Below are 22,755 nucleotides of genomic sequence, written 5' to 3'. Positions count from 1 at the left end.
TCTAGATCTCTTGGTGCGAGTCTTGACGGGGTCCCTCCCGCCTCCGCCAACGTGGAAGATGGAGGCTCTGCTGGAGATGGATTTTTGCTAGTTTTGGCTATGGGATGAGATGGAAGGTTAGATGGAGGATCTGTTGGAGATGCTATTAAGAGTCTAGGTTGATGGAGATGATGAGCTTGAAATAAATTGGGCTTTTTATCGGCTCGAGACGGACCTCACTTGTCAGAGAGGCATGGTACCAGGTTGTGATGGATCGATCCTAGCCATCCATCCTCCAACAAGCGGTCGTTTCTTGTCTCGAGAGGAGTTGCCAAAACAAATCAACGTCCCTAGCACCCGAACGTCCGATACAGGTCATAGCTCCGGACGATTTCGTGTTGTCGGATCAGACTACTTGAACCACCTTATAGCCGCATGATTGAGAGTGAAAAATTCCCACCGCAACATGTTGATATGTTGCACGCAACATCATGTGGACGTCCGATTCATCTTCCAATCCAATTAATAGTCTGTTGCAACATCTAAAAATAGCGTTTGTAACATCTGAAGTCAACGTTTGCAACATAAAAAATACACCAAAATAGCTTGTTGTATGTATCCGATTCCGAGAGAAAAATTCCTACCGCAACATCACATCATGTTGGACGCAACATTTCAGGTAAAAACCCATATAGTGTAGAATTGGATGCAATATATGAAAATAATTATGGCAACAAATTTCTATAACATCTGAAATATTAGAGATACGGAAATATAGAATTAACTCAAATAAATAATTTTTCGGGCCAAATCTGTACACAAGAGATTTCGAGATGCAACGTACCAAAATAACTATGATAATAAATTTTCATAAAAATATTAAATTTAAACATCTAAAATATTTATACATATAATCTGCAATACGGTAAAACACAAATTATAATAAAATATCATATAAAAATGTCCACGTAACATTATATAATTTTTCCGATGCATCGGACGTATAAAGACTAGCATTATCGAAAACAAATCGGAGGCAAGCGATCCCAATTCCTCTCCCTCCGTCATGGCTGAGCCGCCGCCGCCGTCGCTGTCACCGGCGCAGACGCCTCCGGCCCATCAGCAGGCAACGCCCGCGGCGGGCGGGCGGGAGGACATGCTGGCTTGCGTAGCGGCTCTGGAGGCGGCGCTGCTCCCGTGCCTACCCGCGCGCTCCTTCCAGGCCGTCGACCGCTCCCTCCAGTCCTCCCACCAGAGTAAGGACGAATCAAACACCCATCCTCCCCTCTCATCCTCTCTCCGTCGCCTCCCTTTGATCCGCGCGGTTGCTACTCCGACCAAGATTCGCAGTTTTGGTTGGTCCATGGCGCCTCGCGCGCCAGGTGCTCGTTGCTTTGCCTACGAGATAGGTAGGAGGAAACCCTTGCTCTGTGTAGCGAAAGCTAGCATCTTTCTTGTACCTGATCATATTTATTCTGCGATTGGCTTCTTTGATGCCGGGAGCCTAGGAGAAATTCGTATTCTATCAACTGTTCAGATCACACTGCAATTTGCAAGTACTGAGATTGTGGCATTTTGTATACTGCATATGTGTAGAATTGCTGTTACAGAAAATGTATTGCCTTGTTTTTTCTCATCATCTTTTTAATTGGATCTTGTGGGTTTTATCTCTAGCCTACCCCAACTTGCTTGCGACAAAGGCTTTGTTGCTGTGGTTCTCTAGTACCAAACTGCTGATCCTTAGTGTTGTGGTTGGTATTTTCTTAACAGTTGATGTTGAGATTCACGCAAGGGATTTCATGGAGGCTGCCAAGAAGCTCCAGTCTTACTTCATCAGCCTGCAGCGAGAGGACCAACCGAGGACCGAAGAGATGCTTCGGAAGGTACATTTCATGTCATCTTTGTATAATTGCCAATGGAACAAAGAAAGATAATTGTTCGTGTTAGGGGGGGTGGAGTGGGTACCTGGAGTGCTGAAGGCAGATCAGAAGCGGAGAGGTGGTGAAAGGAAAGTGGGGTGTGGTGGCAGAGAAAGGGTTCAAGTTCTCATTGGTAGTAGGCTTGACATGTCACCTGATTTGATCAGACACAAATTAATCATTTGTGGTTGGTGCTATCCTTAGGAATACCTAACTTAAAAATCACCTGTTGCTACTTGCTACTTGCTACAGTCAGTTTGTAACATTCAAAGCTTGACGACAAAGACTGCTCAGGAAAATCTGGAACTGAATGATAAGATGGAATATTGTTGTTCTATTCTGATTTAACTTATGTACTAAAAGGATATCTATTAACACGAAATTCAAGAATCTAAAGGAACTGATAGCCTTGCTGAATTGTCACTTCTAGGAAACAGTACTCCCATTGGAATTTCCATGTAATTTTCATGCAATCACTTCTGTAAAAATGCATTGGTAGCAGTTGAGAGAGCTCATCTGTGCTATAGTCTATACCGACTTACCCAAGATCTATTGTCTTGTCGACATGTTTGGTTTTGCACTTTGCAGGAGATTACCACAATGGAGGAAGAACTGAAGACCAACTCTGAGTTTATTGCCAAGCACAAGAAGCTGATTGAAGGTTGGCAGAAAGAACTGAAGGAGCAGCTGGGCAAACACATCACCAAGCTTGAAAGAGTTTGAGTGTGATTTTGTAGTTTACCTTGCAATGACCATGAATCCATAGGTGACCAAATGACCATAACGTGCTTTTAGGATCTGATCAGTCAAGTGAACAGGCAATTGGTTTTCGGTTCTGTATCTTAGAAGACATGAACAAAATCCCCTTATCCATGTTTGATGTTGTATTTGCTTATGGTCTATGCAGTTTCTATATGCTTTTGCTTTTGTTCCGTGTGAAACATGCATGAATAAAACAGTGTAGGTTGCTTCAAGTTTGCCAACTCACTAGATGGGAAATGAATACAATCTAATCATGCATTTTTAAATATCCACACAGGACTAACGGACATAATACATGACTGCAAGGTTTTGTTTCTATTCCATCACAGTTTCTGAAATGCATGCTTCATTTGACAGGATTTACCTGGATTAAATCTACAAAACACATCCAAGAAATCATACCAGCCTACAAAATTGAGTCATCTAGTCGGGCATTTGGGACTGAAAGGCTTTGTTGTTGTTGTTGTTGTTGTAGTCGGGCATTTGGTTGCCTCTGGTAATTTCCTTCAACCTAATTTACTAGCAGAAGAGCATCTGCAGCATCACGAAGATCGTCTCGCGTGGCAGATTTTCTATGAACAGGATGTTGTTTGGCACAATTAATTTCTGGCATCATGACCTTCTCTAGACATCTCCAGCAGAAGGTAACTAAGAAAAGTATACACAACAATTCATGTAATTTGAACATATCAAACAAGCAAATGAGCTGCAGGGAAATGCGTAATGATGCCCCATAAAACAAGAACAAACATCCAATATGAAAACATGCTTGGTGAACTAATACTGCGCATCATATAAACACACGCTTAGAGTTCTTCATAAGTTGGATTTCTAACATTTTACTTAACATGATTAGATCTGTCGCTTCATGGACCCACCTAAACCGTAAACTATATCTCACTGCTAGATGAGTTCTTCATATGTTGAATTCCTAACATTTTCCCCTTCTGAAACTAGCTGGATTTCTACATGCATGAAACCTTCTGAAACCGTGTTGTGACTCAAAACCTGAAAGTTGAAGAACTTGAAAGTGACTAGACTTGATTTATGAGCCACATGAACAGAGTTGGCTCTAGCAGGTAAATAACATAAAACAAATGCAAGAGGCAATTAGTTTTCCCAAATCATTGAAACATCTTTGAGTCCTAAAATGTTCATTATTCTTGTCCCACAACATCCACTAAGGCAGCAATTGTATCTAGAATTCTTGATCAATGGAATTAGGAAGAAGACAGTTTGCCCACATGTCGAAATAGCTAACGCGGAATTGCTGGTGTAAGTGGCAGAAAACTAGCGAAGCTACCCATTGGGGGCTGATAATATCCAATATATGTATGGATAAATGCTCCATGCTGTAGTTGCTTATAGTCGATGTAGTCACTGCCTTTTATGCTCTTCACTTCGTCGTATTTTGTGCAACATATTAGGCTGTTAATTCTGTGAGCATCGGAAGTGTATTACGACTCTCGGTTTAGGTTAAAATTATCTTACCAATTTGAGCGACTCTAGTTGCTACAAGCCCACAACCTCGAGGACCTTTTTGGATAGGGAGATTTGTATCCCAGCAAACTCCCTCATTGTAATTTACATCAACACATTGGTATAAATTCACTCGATAAGAATCATGTGATCACGCAACTTTGCTTAAGTATATCTGACTAATATGGAGAATGCATATGACTGCAAAATTAGTTCCCAATTCATCTCAGTTCTTGAAACACGGAAACGTATCTGAGCAGCATTTAACATGATTGTGGATGATGCCATCTCTCCATGTTTCTCCCCTCTCTAAACATGCATTTGTTTGATCCTGAAACCAGTTCAAATTAACATGCACATTTTTTGTTTGAGGCATGCTAAAACTTGCAGCCTACACTCATCCTTGACATAAACTTGCAGGAATTCATATCATGAAACCTGAAACCTCGTAAACCCAATTTGCGACCCAAAACCTGAAGCTTGGAGGGCTTGAGACCTGCTATCCAGTCCAACGGTTATACCATTCTCTCTAGCTACAATGTCAGTACATTAGAGTGGGCAATATGATATAACATACTTTTAGGTAAGCTAGACTTGATTTACGAGGCATACAAACCAAGTTAGCTCTATCATGCAATTAAACAACATAGAAAAGAAAGTGCAAATGACAGTAAGCTTTACCAGATCATTGAATTGTCTTATCAAATTTTCACTCATTCTTGTCACACATCACTAGGGCAGCAATTCTTCAGACCACAACTATATCTAGCCTAGATCGATGGAACTAAGCCCTGCTGGATGTTCTCCTTCCATGGCTCCGCCGCAATGTTTCAATAGAAAAGGTAGGTCCCAACGGATAGGTCAACGACCTATTTTTAGCTCCTCCTCAAGCATCTCCATGACATTAGGGTGGCAATTAACATTGCTGAGATTACTGACGTAAGAGGTCAGACATCTAGCAAAGCTGCCCGGTGCGGGTTGACATGATACATATATGTTCCTTGGGAGACCATCACTCCCTCATCAAAGTCGATTTGGCGCACCACACACCAAATGTACTAGAAGCCCACGGGATGGAAGATGGGAATAAATCGATGATTTGTCACTCAAAAGATTAACTCTTTAATTATAATGTCACTCGTATCAATAAAATATAGGTCTATCTGAGTCAATGACTGTGAGCCAGAGTAACAAATAAGCACCATTTCTTAACGGTGACAAAAAAAAAAATCAATTGGCTCATGGAGATGGAGTTCATTCCACAGGATTCCTAGCTCCCCACCATTGTCCACCAACCGCAGGGTATCCAAGATAACGTTGCCCGTGTGGACTAACTGGGCGACCACTAGCTGTGGAGGCAATAGAAGTGGTCTCCAATTGTACCGGAACATTGTTACTCCGTCTTTTTCTCAGTTTGTCCTCCTATAATCCGTGCCGTCAAACTTTCTAAAATTTCACCATTGATACGTTCAAATCTCTCAAATTGATTGAAAATCATACTATTAGATTTGTTTTTTTATAAAAGTATAAATTTATTAGTACCTACAAAAGTAAAGTTGCAAAACACCTCAAAGACAATAACAACAAATAAAAAAGAATGGAGGGAGTAAATTAAAAGAAAATCTCACATGTGCGTAAAATGCTTGAAACGTTATCTTGAAGACGGATATTTCTTTAACCAATGCTTGTTAAGGAAAGCATAATGCAAAACATGTGGATTATTCTCAAGTGGGAAACCACCTGTTGAGAATGAAGGGAAACTCAAGCAATCAAGGATGTAGAACTCCCTGGGAACCTCTATGGATGATATCAATGAGAGCTCAATCATCCGCGAAACAAGAAGAATAGCCGAACCCAACAAAATACAACAAAATAGTAAGCCACCAAACAGAAACAAGATTAATGGAGAGCCAAGAAGCAGAAGACATCGATAACAGTAAACTGAGACAAAAATAGTTCTCATTATCTGTCTCTGAAACGCACATAACCACAGCTAAGCAATACACTTAGCCACATTATGCAGGATGCAGTCTACCTAACACATGATGTATTTCTAACAATTGCGCAAAACTCAGAATACAACATTCATTCATCAAGTAAATACAGCTCGGGAGCTTGTTACTTCTTCGCGTATGTGATAAGCATCTGGTTATCTTTTGTAATCTTAAAGCCTTGAAGAGCATTCATGGCAGCAGTGCCCTGCCCCTCGTCTCCATACTCCACAAAAGCGATTCCAGGCTTTGCCTCGACCATCCTAACTTCCTTGAAACCAGGGTACTGGCAGAAGAGCATCTGCAGCATCATGGGGGTCGTCTCTTGTGGCAGATTTTGGACAAATAGGATGTTGTTTGGCACAATAATCTCTGGCATCATGACCTTCTGTCCTCCAGCAAAAGGTATCTGAGTGAGCTGTATAAGAAACAAGTAATGTAAGTTGAAGACATCATATCAAGTAATAGGCGGAAGAAAACGACCTAGCACAAAAGAGGAACACAATTACATGTGAAAACATGCTCATTGCACCAACAGCGAGGCTTTATATTTAAATGTTATGCAATACGCAAGCATAGAGCTGTGACATCATGTCACACCTAAACCTCAAGTTATTTTGCATTGCTAGATGAATGCTCAATACTCTGAAAGGTAAATTTTCCCAAAATAATTCTGTACTGAGAATCGCTGGATCATGCACAGAATGCTAAATTCATTTGCCATACTGAACGATGAAATTCAGAGCAGAAGATCTGTAAAAAATACTGTATAAATTAAACGAACTAAGATGAGTGGATCTTGGAGCCCATGCTCAAACATATGCGACTTGTTGGAATACCAAAGGCCTACTTTAATGCATCACATACCCCACATAAGAAAAGCAAATGATTTCAGTCTATTCCATAGTTCTCACCTGAGGAGCCCCATAAACACCAGGGTAAGCATTTATGCCCAAGCCAACTTGACTAACATCATGGTGCTGCTCACGCTTCTGCTTCTTTTCATCTGCATTATTCAAGAACAAGCAAATTAATGAGGCTTGCTCTCAAAAAGAAAAGAGGAAGGTGAGCAAAGTTTCCATAAGCCCATAACTAGCAAAAGTTCATCCTAGCAAGCACCAATTCTTTCTACAGAGTTAAGAGTCTGTAAGGCTATGTCTGGTGCACAGAACAGATAATTGATTCTCAGGTTGAGATAGCCTCCTCGCTGACCCGGATGCTTATATTCAATTTAGTATTAACATCCTAATCGAAGAAACAGCAATTGTAAGCTTTGAGTAAAGTTGGACCAGACAAAGGCATTTGTCCCAACTCCCAACTCACTAAGTAAAGAAAACAAAACATTTGACAATAAGAGATTCTAGCAATAAGAAAATGCATCTATTGATCTTGATTGGAAAATGTGTATTCACGATAGTCTCTTGTTAAATAGCTTGACACTTGTTACCAGTTACCATTTGATACTGAACAAAGCTTCACATTGAACAAGGGACCAAGAGAAATGTTGATGCCTCAGTTAATTGATTAATTCTGACTGTTTCAACATTGAAGTGCCAATATCTGAATATCATTTGTCCAACAACAAAGAGGAACCATGACAGAGACACTAATACCCTTGTGACTCATATTTAGCCCACTAAGAACAAGAGTCCATCCTCAGAACATATTTCAATCAGTCTTTATGAAGTACACCGGAAGTATTCAGTGTTAAGTGTTAATATGTGATGGATTACTTAAACCTAAATCCTAACGTCTCCAAGTAAAAGGAAGTAGTGAACATCAAGATAATCTGGAAGAGCTAAAGCATTGATACCTAAGCAGACGTGATTACATCGGTTAAATGACGAATGTAAAAGAAAAGGAATGTTAGCCAGCATCTTACGTTTTTCCTCGATCCTCTTCCTTCTTTCTCGAGGTACAAAGGTTCCATCGGCTTTTGCTACAATATCCGACTTTGTCTTGGCATATTGAATTCTCTGAATTCAAACAATAAAGATTTCAGGAGTAAAGCAAAAATAAAATATAAAAGTGACAGTTTCTTGGCGTAAAAAATGAAATACAGTTAAGCAGATGAAAAGACACTTGCAGACCATACTGAGTTGTACAGTTTGACTAGCATAGACATAATTTGTTTTAGTTCCGAATTATCTGATCAGAAGACTTAATTTACCAACACCATTATAAACCTAATGCCTAACAAACTAGTTTATTAGTCACATGCCTTTAAAGTTGCACAGGTAAACACAGCATAGAAGTTACAACCTTAATAATATCAATAAGCTTTGCTACTTTTCCAAAGCCGTGATGGTATGATACCAAGGGCAACAGTACATGTTCTTTCTCAACATGAAATTAAAAAACCTAATATATATGCACACTACGCCAAAGACAGCAGGATATTGCAGAGAAGTCGTATTGAGTGATCCAATTAAGGGACAACCAAGCTGCAGGCGCTGTTCTGCTGTTAACTCACCATAGGTTTGTCATAGAAGGGAAAATCTTGCATCCTCTTTAGAGCCTCAGTTGCTGATGCAACATCTTCGAAGACAACCCATGCTTGGCCTTTATGCTTTAAAGTCTTGAAAGCAAGCACATCAAGAATCTTCCCGAACTGGGAAAAAACGGCGTTGAGGGACTTCTTAAGTTCTGCAAGGATTAATTACGCTCAACCATATCAAAATAAAGGATGAATCAAAGATAAAACAGAAAACAGCAGCTAAGATTAATTGCAAAATATGTAATTCCTGATTTTCTTCAGTTCCCAAATTCAGACAAAAAAATCAATCCCTTTAACCCAGTATATCAAATAGGAGAATTGCTACGACTATAGCCTATAGCTGCCAAAGCCCGAAACTTCAAGGCCCCATGATTCCCACAGCCAGCAGCTTAGGGCAATGCGCCCAAATATCCACAAAGATGCGATATTTCTGACGGAGGCGCAAAAAGTACAAGAAAAATCTCCGCGTAAATCGCTAGGATTTAGCGAAGGGAGTAAGAGAGAGGGAGAGGAGGAGAGGGGCGCGGCACCTTCGAGCTTGATCTTCTCGTTGAGGTTGTTGATGTAGATGGTCACGTTCGGCGGGACGCCGTTCGCCTCCGCACCGCCAACCGCCGCCTCGCCGCTCATCTCCCCTCTCCTCGCGCAGCGCTCTCGAGTTCGCTGCGCTTTCTCTCTCCTCAAATGCTGGGCTTTCTCTCTCCTCTGTTCGTTTCTGGGTTGGTCTGGGCTTTCTCTCTCCTCTGTTCGTTTCTGGGTTGGGCTTGTTGGTGGTCATTGGTCAATCTCGCTTGGGCTCCCACAATTTAGGCATTGGAGGAGAGTTGGTAGAGATGGTAATGGCTATCTCTTATCAGACGGGTAATTACTTCATTAGATATCAGGTTTAGGTTAGTTTTCTTATCCGTAGGCCTGTTATTTGATAGAAATCTCACCCATCATATAGAGCGGGTTCAGTAGGTTTCCATTTATATTTATCCATATATCCCCCACTAGTCGGCCCAGCTTATTGCCCACCTCCATTCATCTAGGATCTGATCCATATAGTGATGTAGGTCAATTGCCCAATGCCCCCAACCCTCCAACTAACAAACCTTGTGACCATGAACCCTAACCAGCTACTCACCCAGACGCCTAGCCACTAGCTCACAATTGTCGCCTGTCGCCTACTCGCCCATAGCCACCCATTGGCTATCGCACTGTCGTCGCGTCGCTCAGTGACTCAGTTGCTCCCGCCTCCCAAGCTTCCGGCCACCGCCTTCCAGGCACCCCAGTCACCCCAGGCGTCAAGCTTGTCGCGGTGTCGCACCGGGCCCTTGTTGCCCTCACCGCCTCAGCCCGTCGCCTGGGGCCCCGTCCCCCGTTGCTCCCCTCGTGGCCGTCACCAACCTCTGTCGCAATCCTGGCACCGCCTCGATCTACAACAAGACCCATCTTCCCATGTTGACGTGAAAAGGCACAACCGCCATTGTCACCAGTGTCAGCACCAGCGCAGTCGGGCTCGGCGGAGGCACCACTATCGGTGTCGTCGTCGAGGTTGAAGGAGCCGCCGATGTCGTTGCTGGGTTTGAAGGAGCCGCCATGGCCTCTATCATCACTAGGGTTGGAGGATCTGCTACTGTCGTCATCGTAGTAGATCTGTTCTTGGATTAGTTCTTGTGTTATGATGAAAGCTCGTAGATTCTTGGTTACTTGCTTTGGCGATCTATATCATTTTTTTAACCCGAATGTGAGAACGCAATAGCCATGGGTGTGGGTAACCCGTTAGATACCCGTTACGTGCTCAGATACGGGTATGGTAGAAATTGTACCTGTGGACGGGTATGTGTATTCTAGCGGGCGAGTTTGTTTGAGACAGATACGAGCATGAGGTGGTGTTACCCGGCTTGGACCTATTGTCATCCCAAAGCGTTGGACACTTGGGCCACGTTTAGGAATAGAAATAGGTAGTTCTGGATCAATACTTAATTTATTTATTTTTAACTTAATTAGGTAAGAGTGAATCTCTATTTTTTTTAGTTTTAGATAGATCCAATAACCCATGATCGCAAAACTTGCATCCCTAGCCAGCTAGCCTCGTCAATAGGGTGGGCCTCAATTGCATCGCCAGTAGCATCGAGGAGAGATTACATAAACACCCCTCACATCTATAGACTGACAATTCTTAGTCTTCCTCGAGCACGGCTACACTACATGTACAACTATTTTGTTACAACTTAGTACAACTCATGATCTAGTGATTGAAATCGCTTTGGACGATGGAAGTCCATAAATACATTAGGTGTTGTAAATCTCTACTATATAAAATATAAGTTGATTTCTATATCATATCTTCTCTCTACTCCCCTCTCGTCTAACAAAACCCTTAAAGTTTAAATAATTTATCTTTTTTTTACTATCCACCATCGTACTCCAGCATCCTCATCTTATTACTAGCTACAGATATAAGACTCGTTTTACTAATAAAAATAAATAAATAACTATAAAAAATTAGCAAATAATCTTTTCTTATTTTTTCGGATCCCATTTAAAATCAAACTATGATATCGTTCTCGACGTATTCGTTCGGTGGTGCTCTAATAGCATATCTATATCTTTATATCTTAAGTTTGTGGTTTATATTATCACGTTTAATATTGTATTTTTATTATAATGTATGAACACTTAGTTAGTTTATGGTTATACTCAAATAGTTGTGCACCAAACATTCCCGTCTTCTATATAGCTCGTCCCGTAACTTTTGGCAGCGTCTCATTTTCAACTGATTAAAATTTTGTCATTTTCTGTCACCTTTTTAAACCATTATATAAGCATCAAAAGCCCACATTGCATTGCAATTTTAAGGTGTGTAGTTGTTTTCAGAGATTAAGAGAAAAGAAATTTTCAGGCAACTGAAGCTAGCAAAGCTGCAAATTTTGAATTAATCTCCCTAATTCTGAACAACCATCAACGAGTCTCAAAATGCCAAAACGACAAGCATTTGTAAACCAAAACAATATTGCTAAAATGGCATCGTCCGCCCAATGTTTTTTCCCGAAAGGATTTTTCAGGTAAAATATGTGTATTCATTGTTCCTCTATTTTGTCACGTGATTTTCTAACAATCCCCTTACATGCGATAAGAATTATCGCTTCCACACAAGAGAAACGAAAGTGAGGTAGAAAGAATGGCAGCTGGAAACCACATTTGTTCAGACTTTTCCTCCCACAACTAAATATTGCAATGCAAAGAAAATTTTACCAAAACATCAAGTCACAAAGATAAGGGAGAAAAATACATCACATAACTAACAGAAATCAAAACTTGTCACAGCCACTGGAAATCAAGCTGCCAATCAGATCCTGTGCCGGCAGGAACAACAATCAGACCAGAAGGTGCAGAACCCGACCTAATGCTGTACAGAAGAACGTGCGCGGAGCCAAATAACATTTACAAATGCTCAAGTTATCGGCGCCAAGCTGCCACTCAAGACGCTAAGAAAGGATTGTTAAGCAAGGGGACTGACAGAACGTTTACAAATGCTCGAGGTTACATAATGCCATGCCCTGGTGGATCCAATTATCCAAACAATAGATCACCCCCTTCGAGCTGACTGATGATAATAATATCCAAAGAAATGGATGCTGATAGAACGTTTCACCCTCTTGCTGGCTGTTAAGTGAAAGACAGAGTGATGTAATCAGTTAGCTTGCCTTCAACTCATACGTCTGACGGAAAGTACAGTTTGGTTTGAATATGAAGAAGTATCATGAGGTGCTTCTTTTGATGGCATGATAGTTTATTCAGGACAAATTATCCGATATAGAATTAATTGTTCTTTGCACCTTGGGTGGTTCACATGTAGCTATTTGATGATCACTGGTTAACTGATCCGTATAGATAATGTGGGAAGGGATAACATATGCCAACTCTACTGATGCAATAACCTAACCCTGAGCTAATCAGAACGAGTGAGCTGTAGCTTCTGGATATTATTACATAAGCCATTCTTGATCTATTAGGTTATTTGATGGGTAGTTAAATGTAAACTAGTAACCCCCATTCCCTGACCCAACAAAGCTACTGAAGAAACAAGTGAACAAATACAGTGGTTATGACTTCATGCATTAGGTTGCATAATCACACGGTTATTCAAGAGTTAATTGGTTTGGGAATGTCATAGGCGAGAGTTAACTAGGTGTGATGCGCAGGGGGTACTGTAGCGGGTACTGTAGCGCGAGTTTAGTAGATGCTATGCCAGGAGATCGAGGCTTGCCATTTAATTAGGAGATAAGTTTGGTAGGAGTTAGATTTGATTTGGTTAGGAGATAAGATTGATTTAGTTTCCAATTAAAAAATAGGAGATAAGTTTAGTTAGTTAGGATTTGGAGTTGATTTATAATTGTAATCTCTCCTCTCTATATAAAAGGGCATCTGCACATCATTGTAATCAAGCAAGAAAAATTAATCTAGTCTCATATAATATTCTAAGTCTCTCTCATCTATAGTCTAATCTCTCATCCCTAGCAGTTGACGCCGCTTGCCTATCCTCCCAACGGATGTTTACCCCGTTATGATCTAAGGATCATAACAAATTGGTATCAGAGATGCTAGGTTTCGAATCCAGCGAGAACTCTACCTCGCAGGCTGTGGACACCTTAGCCAAGGTGGTGGCAGAGACGCTCATGGCACAACGACATCATTGTTACTACTGCAACTTTGTCTAGCGTGGACAACATTGCCTCTTCAAGCGGTACCAGCATGGTAGCTTTGAAGATCGACGTCCTACAACGGTGGCGCTACTGCGTGGAGAAGCGGACGCGTCTGCTCTACTTGCGGTGGCCGTGGTGTCGCACCGGGTGGTAACATCCACGAAGTGCTGCAGGCAAGTTGGGGTGGTGTGCTCCTCCCTAAACCTTTCCATTGTGGTGTCTTGCAAAGATGTGTGTAGGTCGACGCCGATCGAGAGCGGTGGCGGCGTTCACGCACATGCGATACAGCGATAGTCGAATTCTGGGGGCAAGTCGGTGCCGTTCGGGATCCTATTCGACGTGGAGTGTGATGCGGCTCACCGGTGCATCTGCTCATTCGTTCGGTCGCGAGCACGGATGGGGTCATCGCGTAACGAAGTTCGGCCGTCGTGCACGCATGCAAAGAGGAGTGGTGTGGCTCAGTGGAAGCCACTCGTTGGTATCTGGGCGTGAGGCTACATGCAGTCGACAGGGCTGCCAAAAGATACCGCCAAGGCCGCCACCCTGCAGCTCGAGAACGAACTGTTCAAAAGGGGCGGTGTAATATCATGGGTGAGAGTTACGTAAGGCAGGTGTGATGAACAGTACCTGCGGAAATGTAGCGGGTATTGTAGTGTGAGTTCAGTAGATGTAATGACAGGAGATAAAGGCTTGCTATTTAATTAGGAGATAAGTTTGGTAGGAATTAGATTTGATTTGGTTAGGAGACAAGTTTGATTTAGTTACTAATTCAATAGGAAATAAGTTTGGTAAGTTAGGATTTGGAGTTACTTTAGGATTGTAATCTCCCCTTTCTGTATAAAGGGGCATCCGCGCATCATTGTAATCAAGCAAGAAGAATTAATCTAGTCTCTCTCATCTATAGTTTAATCTCTCATCCCTAGCAGCTCACGCCGCCCGATTATCCTCCCGGCGGATGTTTACCCCGTTATGATCTAAGGATCATAACAGAGAATAGGATTTGCCAAACGCCAATAAATTCCACTTCATTGGGTGGAAGAGGTGCAATTGGATATCAAAAAAAATATTGATTAAATGGATATCCTCGTAATTATATCACCATCCTTCTCTATTCTAGTATGAGCAGAACGGATTATTAAATAATTGTTAGTGGGAAGAACATCGTCCCAAGATTTCTTATAAATATGCATCAGCAATGGGATGATGGTGTCAAATGTTCAAGTGCATGGCACAGTTTTGGACATGAAGCAATTATACTTTCATAAAACTTGGCTGGGTGACTGGATTCTGCAAGAATATATAGAATCGGCAAAGCAGAATAGATCTTATGCACATCATCTTTCTTGCAAACTCAAATTTTGACATCAGCTAATAGTTGGATTCTCAAATGTTCTTTAATCATGTCATTAAGTAAAGCATGAGTTCTAAAACTCTAGCAAACATAATAATGATACAATAAACATTTTATCTCTAGCAATTCAAGTTGAAGATTTATAGCAGAATATTAATTATATATGAAGCTAGCCGATTTACCTTATTTGGAATTTGTTTTCTTGCATGCGGTGGACCTGTTTCAGTTGGCTTCAGGATCTGAAATGAACACATTAAGCTTTCATCTATGCTCAATAGAGCACCCGCATTATCGAACTCTCCACAATAATTTGGAGCTGAGAAGATTGTCACTAATCTCCGTTGTGCAAAGAACTCATAGCCATCTTCAACCACCTAGGGACATTCATGTTGCATGCCAGCATTGTCAGGTAAAGATTACAGAGAATCAAAAGAACTGAGAAAACAAGGCATAAGACAAACTTTCACAAACCTGATGAGCTCGGCATATAAGATCGAGATCGTTCTTCTCCAAAAACTCTACAAGCTTATCTGCACCAAACGTACATGAAACACCTCTGTCACTCTCTCCCCACCCTTCTCCATCGGGGCTAGGATCAGACCAAAGCAAATCACACAGGAGACCATAATCAGGAATCTCAGCAGGCCTCTCAATATCCTTTATTTGGTCCAATCTAATCAATTCAGGTGAGAGACCACCATGCATGCACAGTATCTTGTCATCAATGAGTGCTGCAATAGGCAGGCAGTTGAAGCAATCAGAGAATATCTTCCACAGTCGAACATTGAACCTCCTCTTACATTCATCATAGAATCCATATACTCTGTTGATTTTTGCGTCTTCATGGTTCCCCCTTAACAGGAAAATCTTTTCAGGGTACCTAATTTTGTATGCCAGGAGCAAGCATATAGTTTCCAAGCTCTGTTTGCCTCTATCGACATAGTCTCCAAGAAATACGTAAGTTGATGATGGAGGATAACCGCCCAAATCAAACAATCTCAGAAGGTCAACGAACTGGCCATGGATATCACCTGCAGGATATCACAAGTCATAAGGCGGACGTATCTTCTCAATAGATGTTAAAGAATTTATAGAATAAATACATGGTAAAAGGAGCTCTACATCTTTATGTCTGTACATTTTCGAAGCTCTATATATTATACCAACAGAATTCTTAATAGCACAAGCAAATTCCACTCGCTCAAACTTACACGGCCTCTCAGTGGATACTGTATTAATGTTATTAACTAGAATTGTAGGTAACTCTAAAACACCGATACTTCAAGAAGGCATCGTATCTATATCGGAGACCATATCTGATACCGATACGCATTAGATACTCGTTGGATGCGTATCCAGATTCCAAATACACTTCTCCGATACTTCAGAGATACGGCCCAACCCATTTGTGCCCGCATGACCTAACAAGCCGCCCGCAGTCCCGCACGCCTCCTTGCAGAGCTGCCCACATGCCAGCACGCCAACCGCGCGGCGGTGAGTTCCTCTCTGGCTCTCCTCTTTTTTAGGTTAATTGGTTAACAAAATTAGCTAGTGGTTATGATTTATATGAACTGGAAACAATTTTGCATATTGTGAAGATGGCAAAGCAAATTAGTGTTGATTACATAATTTGAACTACCTTTTGTCATCTCATGCAAATTACTGATGAGTTAAATCTAGGTATATGCTCTGGTTTGATAGGACATATTGGCAATAGCAGCCTTTGAGTGATTCAGATAATATAAACATGCACTGCAAACTTATTATTGTTTTTTAAAAAAAAGTAAACATATCCGCGTATTGGGTTTCCTGGGAAAATAATGTATCCCCATATCTGTATTGGTGCTGCCTAGGTAGGTAATTAGCAAAGAAAGTTCTTTGAGGAGTAATATATCAATATGGACTAAATATCATTCTAACCAGATGTGATAGAACAAAGAACAGCACCACTACTCGATAAATCAGTGATTCCAGTGAACGCATAAGATAATATTATCTTGACCATCCATTGCACTTTATGACCAACAATCCTACCTAACCACACCTCACTAACCCCGCCAATTCAGTCATGACTTAGAGGGCAAGAAGCCTCCTAGAGATAAGATGGAAACAGGGGATTGCATCGTAGTCCTAACAAATCCTGGTTAGTCGTAATACTCTAACATCCCCCGCAGTCACAGCGGGAGCGTCGCAGACGGTGAGACTAGAGAAGAAGACAAAATCCGAACAGTCGGGCTGACATCCCCCACAGTCTAACAGGAGCGCCAATGCGATGCGGATGCTGTGACTGGAGTGGAAGTCGACGAGGTGCTCATGCAGATGATAGCCCTTTGTGCTGACGTCAAGGTAGCCGAAGGCTAGGGACATGGTGCAGCCGTGGTTGGAGTAGCCTTGCTTGAGGTAGCTGTGGTCAATGTAGCCAAAGTTGGGGTTGCCATTGACGAGGTAGCCGCATGTGAAGCCACGGGAGCAAGGGGTGCCAGGGTGAAGACGGTGACGCATCAGGGCAGTCGCAGAGGGAGACGTCAATGTTGTGGTCAATGCAGTTGAAGCCGTCGAGAACGAGACGCAACACCAATTTTGCCAAAGACGGGCCTACATTGGGAGTGAAGGCACACGCTGGTTTTGCCAAAACCAAGTGCACTAACAAGGGGACCATCACAGATTGCAGTAGCAACAACAGAGGGTGACGCAAGGCAGTGGCAGTGCGAGAGGGCCATGCGACACGGTGATTGCCGCCGGAATGGACGAAAGCTGGGGTGAGGAGAAAACTGCACATGCGTCAACCACCGCTCTCCTTTGCACTCTCGCCATCGTTCGTCACGTCTTCAGGATGTCGTCAAGCACTGTTTCAGTTCCTCGGTGCTCAGTGATCTTTGAAGGTGCTAACTATCGGAACTTCGTGCAGCATATACGTGTTCACATGTGCGGCCTTCGTCTTTGGGGTGTTCTATGTGACAACATTCCTTGTCCACCTTCCTTGGAGCTTCCAACGGAGCCCGTGCAACCAATTGTTGACAAAGGAGACAGGACAACTATTGACATCGCCATAGTTGCTTATGAGAAGGCCGTCTCTGCCTATCAAGAAGCTTTAGAGTTATACCGTGAACAGTTGTCTGGCTGTGCTCAATGGCTGGATGATGATGCTCATGCGGCGTCTGTTCTGATTGCTAGTGTGGAGCACATGTTTTCTTCTGAGATTGGTGGGTTCTCCACTGCCTTTCAGATGTGAACTCATCTTCGTCAGACCTATAAGCCGTCTGGGGATGCTCTCTATCTATCTGTTGTTCGCCAGGAGTAGGGAGTAGTCTCTTCAGCAGGGTAATGCCACAATTGATGCTTTCTATGCTCAGATGTCGGATGTGTGGCGTCAGTTAGATTCTCTTTCTGTTGCTGGTTGCTACTCTTGTCAGTGCTGCTTGGATCTGCGTGCTGAGCATGACTTTCGACGCCTCTACGAGTTCTTGACTTACCTTCGTCCAGAGCTTGAGCAGCGTTGGGCTCAGCTGCTTGCTCGACATTCTCGTGTCACGCTTGTGAAGGCTCTTACGGAGCTGTGCTCAAAGGAGACTTGTCTGCGTGGTTCTGGACTGCTACCGCTTCCTTCAGTCATTGTTGCTCGTCCACCTGTTGTGCCTATATCTTCGACTACACCATCGTCTGCTCCTCATGCAACTCCTTCGCCACCTACGCCCTCTTCAGGTGGTGGTGGTCGCCCTCACTGCGCCTACTGCAGCAAGGAGGGCCATGTCGAGGCTAACTATTACCGGAAGAAAAAGCATCTTCGACGTTCCTCTGGTGCTTCTACCTCAACTACCTCTTCAACCGACACTCAGCAGAAGATTGTGGCAGTGCTTCGTCACATGGTTGCCACCTCTGGCTCTGCACCAACAGGTTCTGCTGGTTTTGCTACTCTCTCTTCTATTATTGAGAGATCACCTTCTACATAGTCAAATACTTCTCCTCAGATTCTTGACTCTAGAGCATCTTTTCATATTACTTCTGATTCTTCTAGTCTGACTTCACTTCATCCTCTTGTTTCTCCTATTCATGTCGTCACCGTTGATGGTACTTCTCTTTCCATTGCTGGTCAGGGTACCCTTAGCACCTTTTCTTTTAGCGTTCCTTCTGTTGCTCATGTTTCCCAACTCACAATGCAGCTCATGTGAGTTGGTCAGCTCACTGACTATGGTTGTCGTGTTATTCTAAATTCTGACTCTTGTTGTGTTCAGGATCGTCGCACGGGTGCTCTTCAAGGCTGAAATTTCTTTTGAGAGTCTATGTGGATGCCTTCGTGACTACTCATCTCTTCGTCTCTTCGGCTGTGTTTGTTACGTTCTTCTCGACCCTCGTGATCGTACCAAACTGATTGTTCAATCTCTTGAGTGTGTCTTTCTTGGCTACAGAGCTGAGCAGAATGGTTATAGGTGTTAGGACCCTGTTGCTCGCCAGATGAGTATTTCTCGGGATTTTACTTTTGATAAGTCTCGACCCTTCTATCCTCATACCACACCTTCACTTCTCATCCTTAGTCGAGCCTCTGTCTTTCTCACTTTTCCTGCCACACTTGTTTCTCCTCCTTCTGTTGTGCCTGCTTCGATGTCTTCCATGCCTTTGGCCTCCACGTCTCATGATTCTACTACTTCTGGTCTAATAGAGCCTTTTCCTTTCCATTACACTCGTCGTTCTCATGCTATCTCACATCCTGCTAAGCCACTTTATGATAAGTCATCTCCTTCTGATGATTCATTTCCTTCCTCTCCTCGCTATTCTCTTTGTGATCGCCATTCGATTCGACCTTCTGATCGTTTTGACTTTGCTGGTGCTGTTTCTGCTGAGCCATCTTCTTACCATGAGGCTGTTATTCATCAAGAATGGCAGCATGTGATGGCTAAGGAGCTTGCCGCTCTTGAGTGCACCGGCACGTGAGATCTTGTTCATCTTCCCCTATATGTTCGTCTTATCGTGTGTAAGTGGGTCTATAACATTAAAAACCCCTTTGATGGTTCTCTTGAGCACTATAAGGCTCGTCATGTTGCCCGTGGTTTTCAGCAGGAGCATGGTTGCGACTATGATGAGACTTTTGCTCCGATAACCCACATGACTGTAGTGTGCACTCTTCTAGCCGTTGCTTATGTGCGTCAGTGGTCTATCTCCTAGCTTGATATCAAGAATATCTTTCTTAATGATGAGTTGCGTGAGGAGGTCTACATGCACCCACCGCCAATGTATTTTGTTCCTGAGGGCATGGTTTGTCGTCTCTGTCGCTCTCTTTATGGCCTTAAGCAAATCCCTCAAGCTTGGTTTGAGCGTTTTTCTTCTGTGATCATTGCCCATGATTTTTCTGCTAGTGCTTATGATCCTGCGTTCTTTGTTCACACTTCCTCTCGTGGTCCAACTCTTCTTCTCTTGTATGTTGATAATGTGATTATTACAAGAGATGATTTTGAATATATTGCCTTTGTGAAGGCTCGTCTCAATGACCAGTTTCTTATATCCGATCTTGGTTCTCTTCGCTACTTTCTTAGGATTGAGATTTCTTCTAACTTTGATGGTTTCTTTCTGTCCCAAAAGAAGTATATTCAGAATCTTCTTCATCGTGCTTCTCACTGATGAGTGCACTGTTAAGACTCCTATGGAGCTTAATCTTAACCTTAGGTCCACTGATGATGAGCATCTTGCGGACCCCACTCACTATCGTCATCTAGTTGGTAGTGTTGTTTACCTTGGTGTCACTCGTCCTGACATTTCTCATGCAGTGCACATTCTTAGTCAGTTTGTTTCCGCTCATACTCAACTCCACTATAGTCATCTCCTATGTGTTTTGCGCTATCTTCGTGGAACTATCTCTCGTCGTCTCTTCTTTCCACACTCCAGCTCTCTACAACTTCGTGCTTATTCTGATGCTACTTGCTAGCGATCCTTCTGATCGTTGGTTCATTTCTGTTTGTTGTGTTTTTCTTGGTGGTTCTCTCATTGCATGGAAGGTTAAAAAGCAGACCGCAATTTCTCATTCTAGTTCAGAGACTGAGTTACAGGCTATGGCACTGTTGACAGCGGAGCTCAATTGGTTACGGTGGTTACTTGAGGATTTTGATGTTTCCTCTCCTACACCTACTCCTTTTACTTAGACAGTACCGATGCTATTAGTATCGCTCGAGATCCGATGAAACATGAGCTCACTAAGCATATTGATATTGATGTTTCTTACACACGAACACAGGTACAAAATGAGGTGATTGCTCTTCAGTATGTTCCTTCCGAGCTTCAATTGGATGATTTCTTCACAAAGGTGTAGAGTATAGCTTAGCACAGGTTAAATCTCTCCAAACTCAGTATGGTTGATCCACCATAAGTTTGAGGGAGGTGTTAGATATATATATTGCATTGTGTAATATCCTCAGTCTATAAGAAGTTTCTTGCATATTGTTACTTGTACATGTGTATACATACTGGTCCAGAGCTTCCAGGGAATATAAGTTGCTATTCCTAACAGGCGACATTGGTGGCATAGCTGTGGTGAACGAGGCAAAGAGCACGGGACAGAAAAGCTAGTCGGAGAAGTGGCCACGCGGTAGCCTGAAGACACACGACGGCGGTGCTCGAAGTAGGCAGATCTTAAAAACTCGACGAGAGAGAATAACCCGATCAACGGATCAGTAAAAACTCTCTAGCGCAGCCCTTAGCAAAGATCATGGAGATCGATCTCCCTGGGCGGCATGACGGAAGCAATGGTTTTAGAGCCCGGACCAAAACCTAAACCGATACCATGTAAACAAGAGTGAATTGGTTTAATGTGGTCCATATATTACTTAAGCCTCGAGGGTGAATTATATAGAGTTACAAGACTTGGATTACTTAAGTCTCGAGGGTGAATTATATAGAGTTACAAGACTTGGATGGCAAAAAAACCTTCTAGAGATAAGATAGAAACAGAGGATCTTAATCCTAACAAATCCTATCAAATCCCGCTTAGTCGTGATACTCTAACAGCCCAAATGGTGTCAACAGCCAAAAGATGTGAGTACATATATCCAAACATAACTCTAACAAAATGCAAGGTACCCAAACCCGGCACTAATCAACACCATGGATGCTACAAAAATGGGCATTTTTCCATACAAATAGCATGTTTATCCCCAATAGAACATTAACCCTGGACCAAAATGTGCCATAATCCCGCCATGATTCAACACTTCTCCACGAAACCAAATATAGAACGAGAGAATCATCCTTCCCCATCCACATCGAAGCAACCACGACCCCAAGGAACGAAGCAATAAGGCATCCAAACGAAAAGGGAAAGGAATTAGGCGGCATTCGGAGCGGCAACGCCTAGATATAACATGGTGGATGGTTACCGCAGATCTTGACGGGGGCGTGGATACGGAGGAGGTTGGGCTGGGAGAGAAGCACCCGCTTTCCCTCGACGCATAGCTGCCGGATCTCCGCCTCCGAGAGCTGCACCTGCCGCCCGCCGCGGCCGCCCTCCACCAGCCGCCGCACCACCTCGTCCACCACCGCGCCCTCCATCGGCCCCATCGGGGCCCGCGTCATCATCATCTTCCCACCTCCACCTGCCACCCGGCGACGACGGCGGCGAGCGATGGGGGGGAGAGAACGAGAGTGAGGAGGAGAGAGAAAGGGAGGAAGAGAGAGAGAAAGGGTGAGGGGGTGGAAATTGAGGTTGTCGACGACGAACCGAACAAATCGTTAAAGTTGAAGTGTTCAAAAGCGCGTGAAGAAGGATCCACCGTTGGTTCGAGGATCGACGGCTGTAAATAAACGAGTGGGATCTTTCGCCCAACTGTTTGTCTTTTTCTTTTATATAAGCCGGCTTTGGAGAAACATCAAGGTTGTACATTTCAATGTGCGTTTAAATTTTTTTTAACGGATTTCTTCTTTTGTAATTGACCGTTTGGAATTTGAAGTCAGGTTGGGAGCACGAAAATTTCGTATAAATTTCCCATTAATTTTTTTGACTTCTACATATACATAATTAAATTGTGACTTATGACCCTAGACCAGCAATCGATCTTGTGCAATTGGATGGGAGATGAAAATGTCATATATCACTACAGGATGT

General features: G+C 42.8%; 3 protein-coding genes across 3 annotated transcripts; 1 reads left to right on the top strand and 2 right to left on the bottom strand.

Annotated features, from left to right (window-relative positions):
- The first annotated feature begins 983 nt into the window (after window positions 1–983).
- LOC133883908 (mediator of RNA polymerase II transcription subunit 28-like) lies at window positions 984–2,825 on the top strand. The gene is made up of 3 exons (XM_062323310.1): window positions 984–1,235; window positions 1,750–1,862; window positions 2,487–2,825. The coding sequence occupies exons 1-3, from the start codon at window positions 1,046–1,048 to the stop codon at window positions 2,619–2,621; spliced, it is 438 nt and encodes a 145-aa protein (XP_062179294.1). The 5' UTR covers window positions 984–1,045; the 3' UTR covers window positions 2,622–2,825.
- A 3,245-nt stretch (window positions 2,826–6,070) lies between these two features.
- On the bottom strand, window positions 6,071–9,351 carry LOC133885828 (U1 small nuclear ribonucleoprotein A). The gene is made up of 5 exons (XM_062325580.1): window positions 9,158–9,351; window positions 8,604–8,776; window positions 8,013–8,106; window positions 7,045–7,136; window positions 6,071–6,548 (listed from the first exon to the last, which is right to left on the bottom strand). The coding sequence occupies exons 1-5, from the start codon at window positions 9,255–9,257 to the stop codon at window positions 6,258–6,260; spliced, it is 750 nt and encodes a 249-aa protein (XP_062181564.1). The 5' UTR covers window positions 9,258–9,351; the 3' UTR covers window positions 6,071–6,257.
- Window positions 9,352–11,888: 2,537 nt separating this feature from the next.
- On the bottom strand, window positions 11,889–22,354 carry LOC133884481 (serine/threonine-protein phosphatase PP1-like). Its single transcript, XM_062323911.1, has 4 exons — window positions 22,031–22,354; window positions 15,141–15,700; window positions 14,852–15,043; window positions 11,889–12,278 (listed from the first exon to the last, which is right to left on the bottom strand). The coding sequence occupies exons 1-4, from the start codon at window positions 22,230–22,232 to the stop codon at window positions 12,264–12,266; spliced, it is 969 nt and encodes a 322-aa protein (XP_062179895.1). The 5' UTR covers window positions 22,233–22,354; the 3' UTR covers window positions 11,889–12,263.
- Window positions 22,355–22,755: the final 401 nt, after the last annotated feature.

The sequence above is a fragment of the Phragmites australis genome, chromosome 11, assembly GCF_958298935.1.
Source record: "Phragmites australis chromosome 11, lpPhrAust1.1, whole genome shotgun sequence".
NCBI classification, from domain to species: domain Eukaryota; kingdom Viridiplantae; phylum Streptophyta; class Magnoliopsida; order Poales; family Poaceae; genus Phragmites; species Phragmites australis.
The sequence above is the reverse complement of the archived record's forward strand: the minus strand, read 5'-3'. Positions and strand labels throughout refer to the sequence as shown.

Coding starts and splice junctions, on each gene's coding strand:
- LOC133885828 (XM_062325580.1), bottom strand. CDS start 9,257: ATGAGCGGCGAGGCGGCGGTTGGCGGTGCGGAGGCGAACGGCGTCCCG. Junction 8,107..8,603: donor CCTTCTATGACAAACCTATG/GTGAGTTAACAG, acceptor GTTTGAATTCAG/AGAATTCAATATGCCAAGAC. Junction 7,137..8,012: donor GAAGAGGATCGAGGAAAAAC/GTAAGATGCTGG, acceptor TGAATAATGCAG/ATGAAAAGAAGCAGAAGCGT.
- LOC133883908 (XM_062323310.1), top strand. CDS start 1,046: ATGGCTGAGCCGCCGCCGCCGTCGCTGTCACCGGCGCAGACGCCTCCG. Junction 1,236..1,749: donor CCTCCAGTCCTCCCACCAGA/GTAAGGACGAAT, acceptor TTTTCTTAACAG/TTGATGTTGAGATTCACGCA. Junction 1,863..2,486: donor CCGAAGAGATGCTTCGGAAG/GTACATTTCATG, acceptor TGCACTTTGCAG/GAGATTACCACAATGGAGGA.
- LOC133884481 (XM_062323911.1), bottom strand. CDS start 22,232: ATGATGATGACGCGGGCCCCGATGGGGCCGATGGAGGGCGCGGTGGTG. Junction 15,701..22,030: donor CGCCCCCGTCAAGATCTGCG/GTAACCATCCAC, acceptor GATATCCTGCAG/GTGATATCCATGGCCAGTTC. Junction 15,044..15,140: donor TTATATGCCGAGCTCATCAG/GTTTGTGAAAGT, acceptor GAATGTCCCTAG/GTGGTTGAAGATGGCTATGA.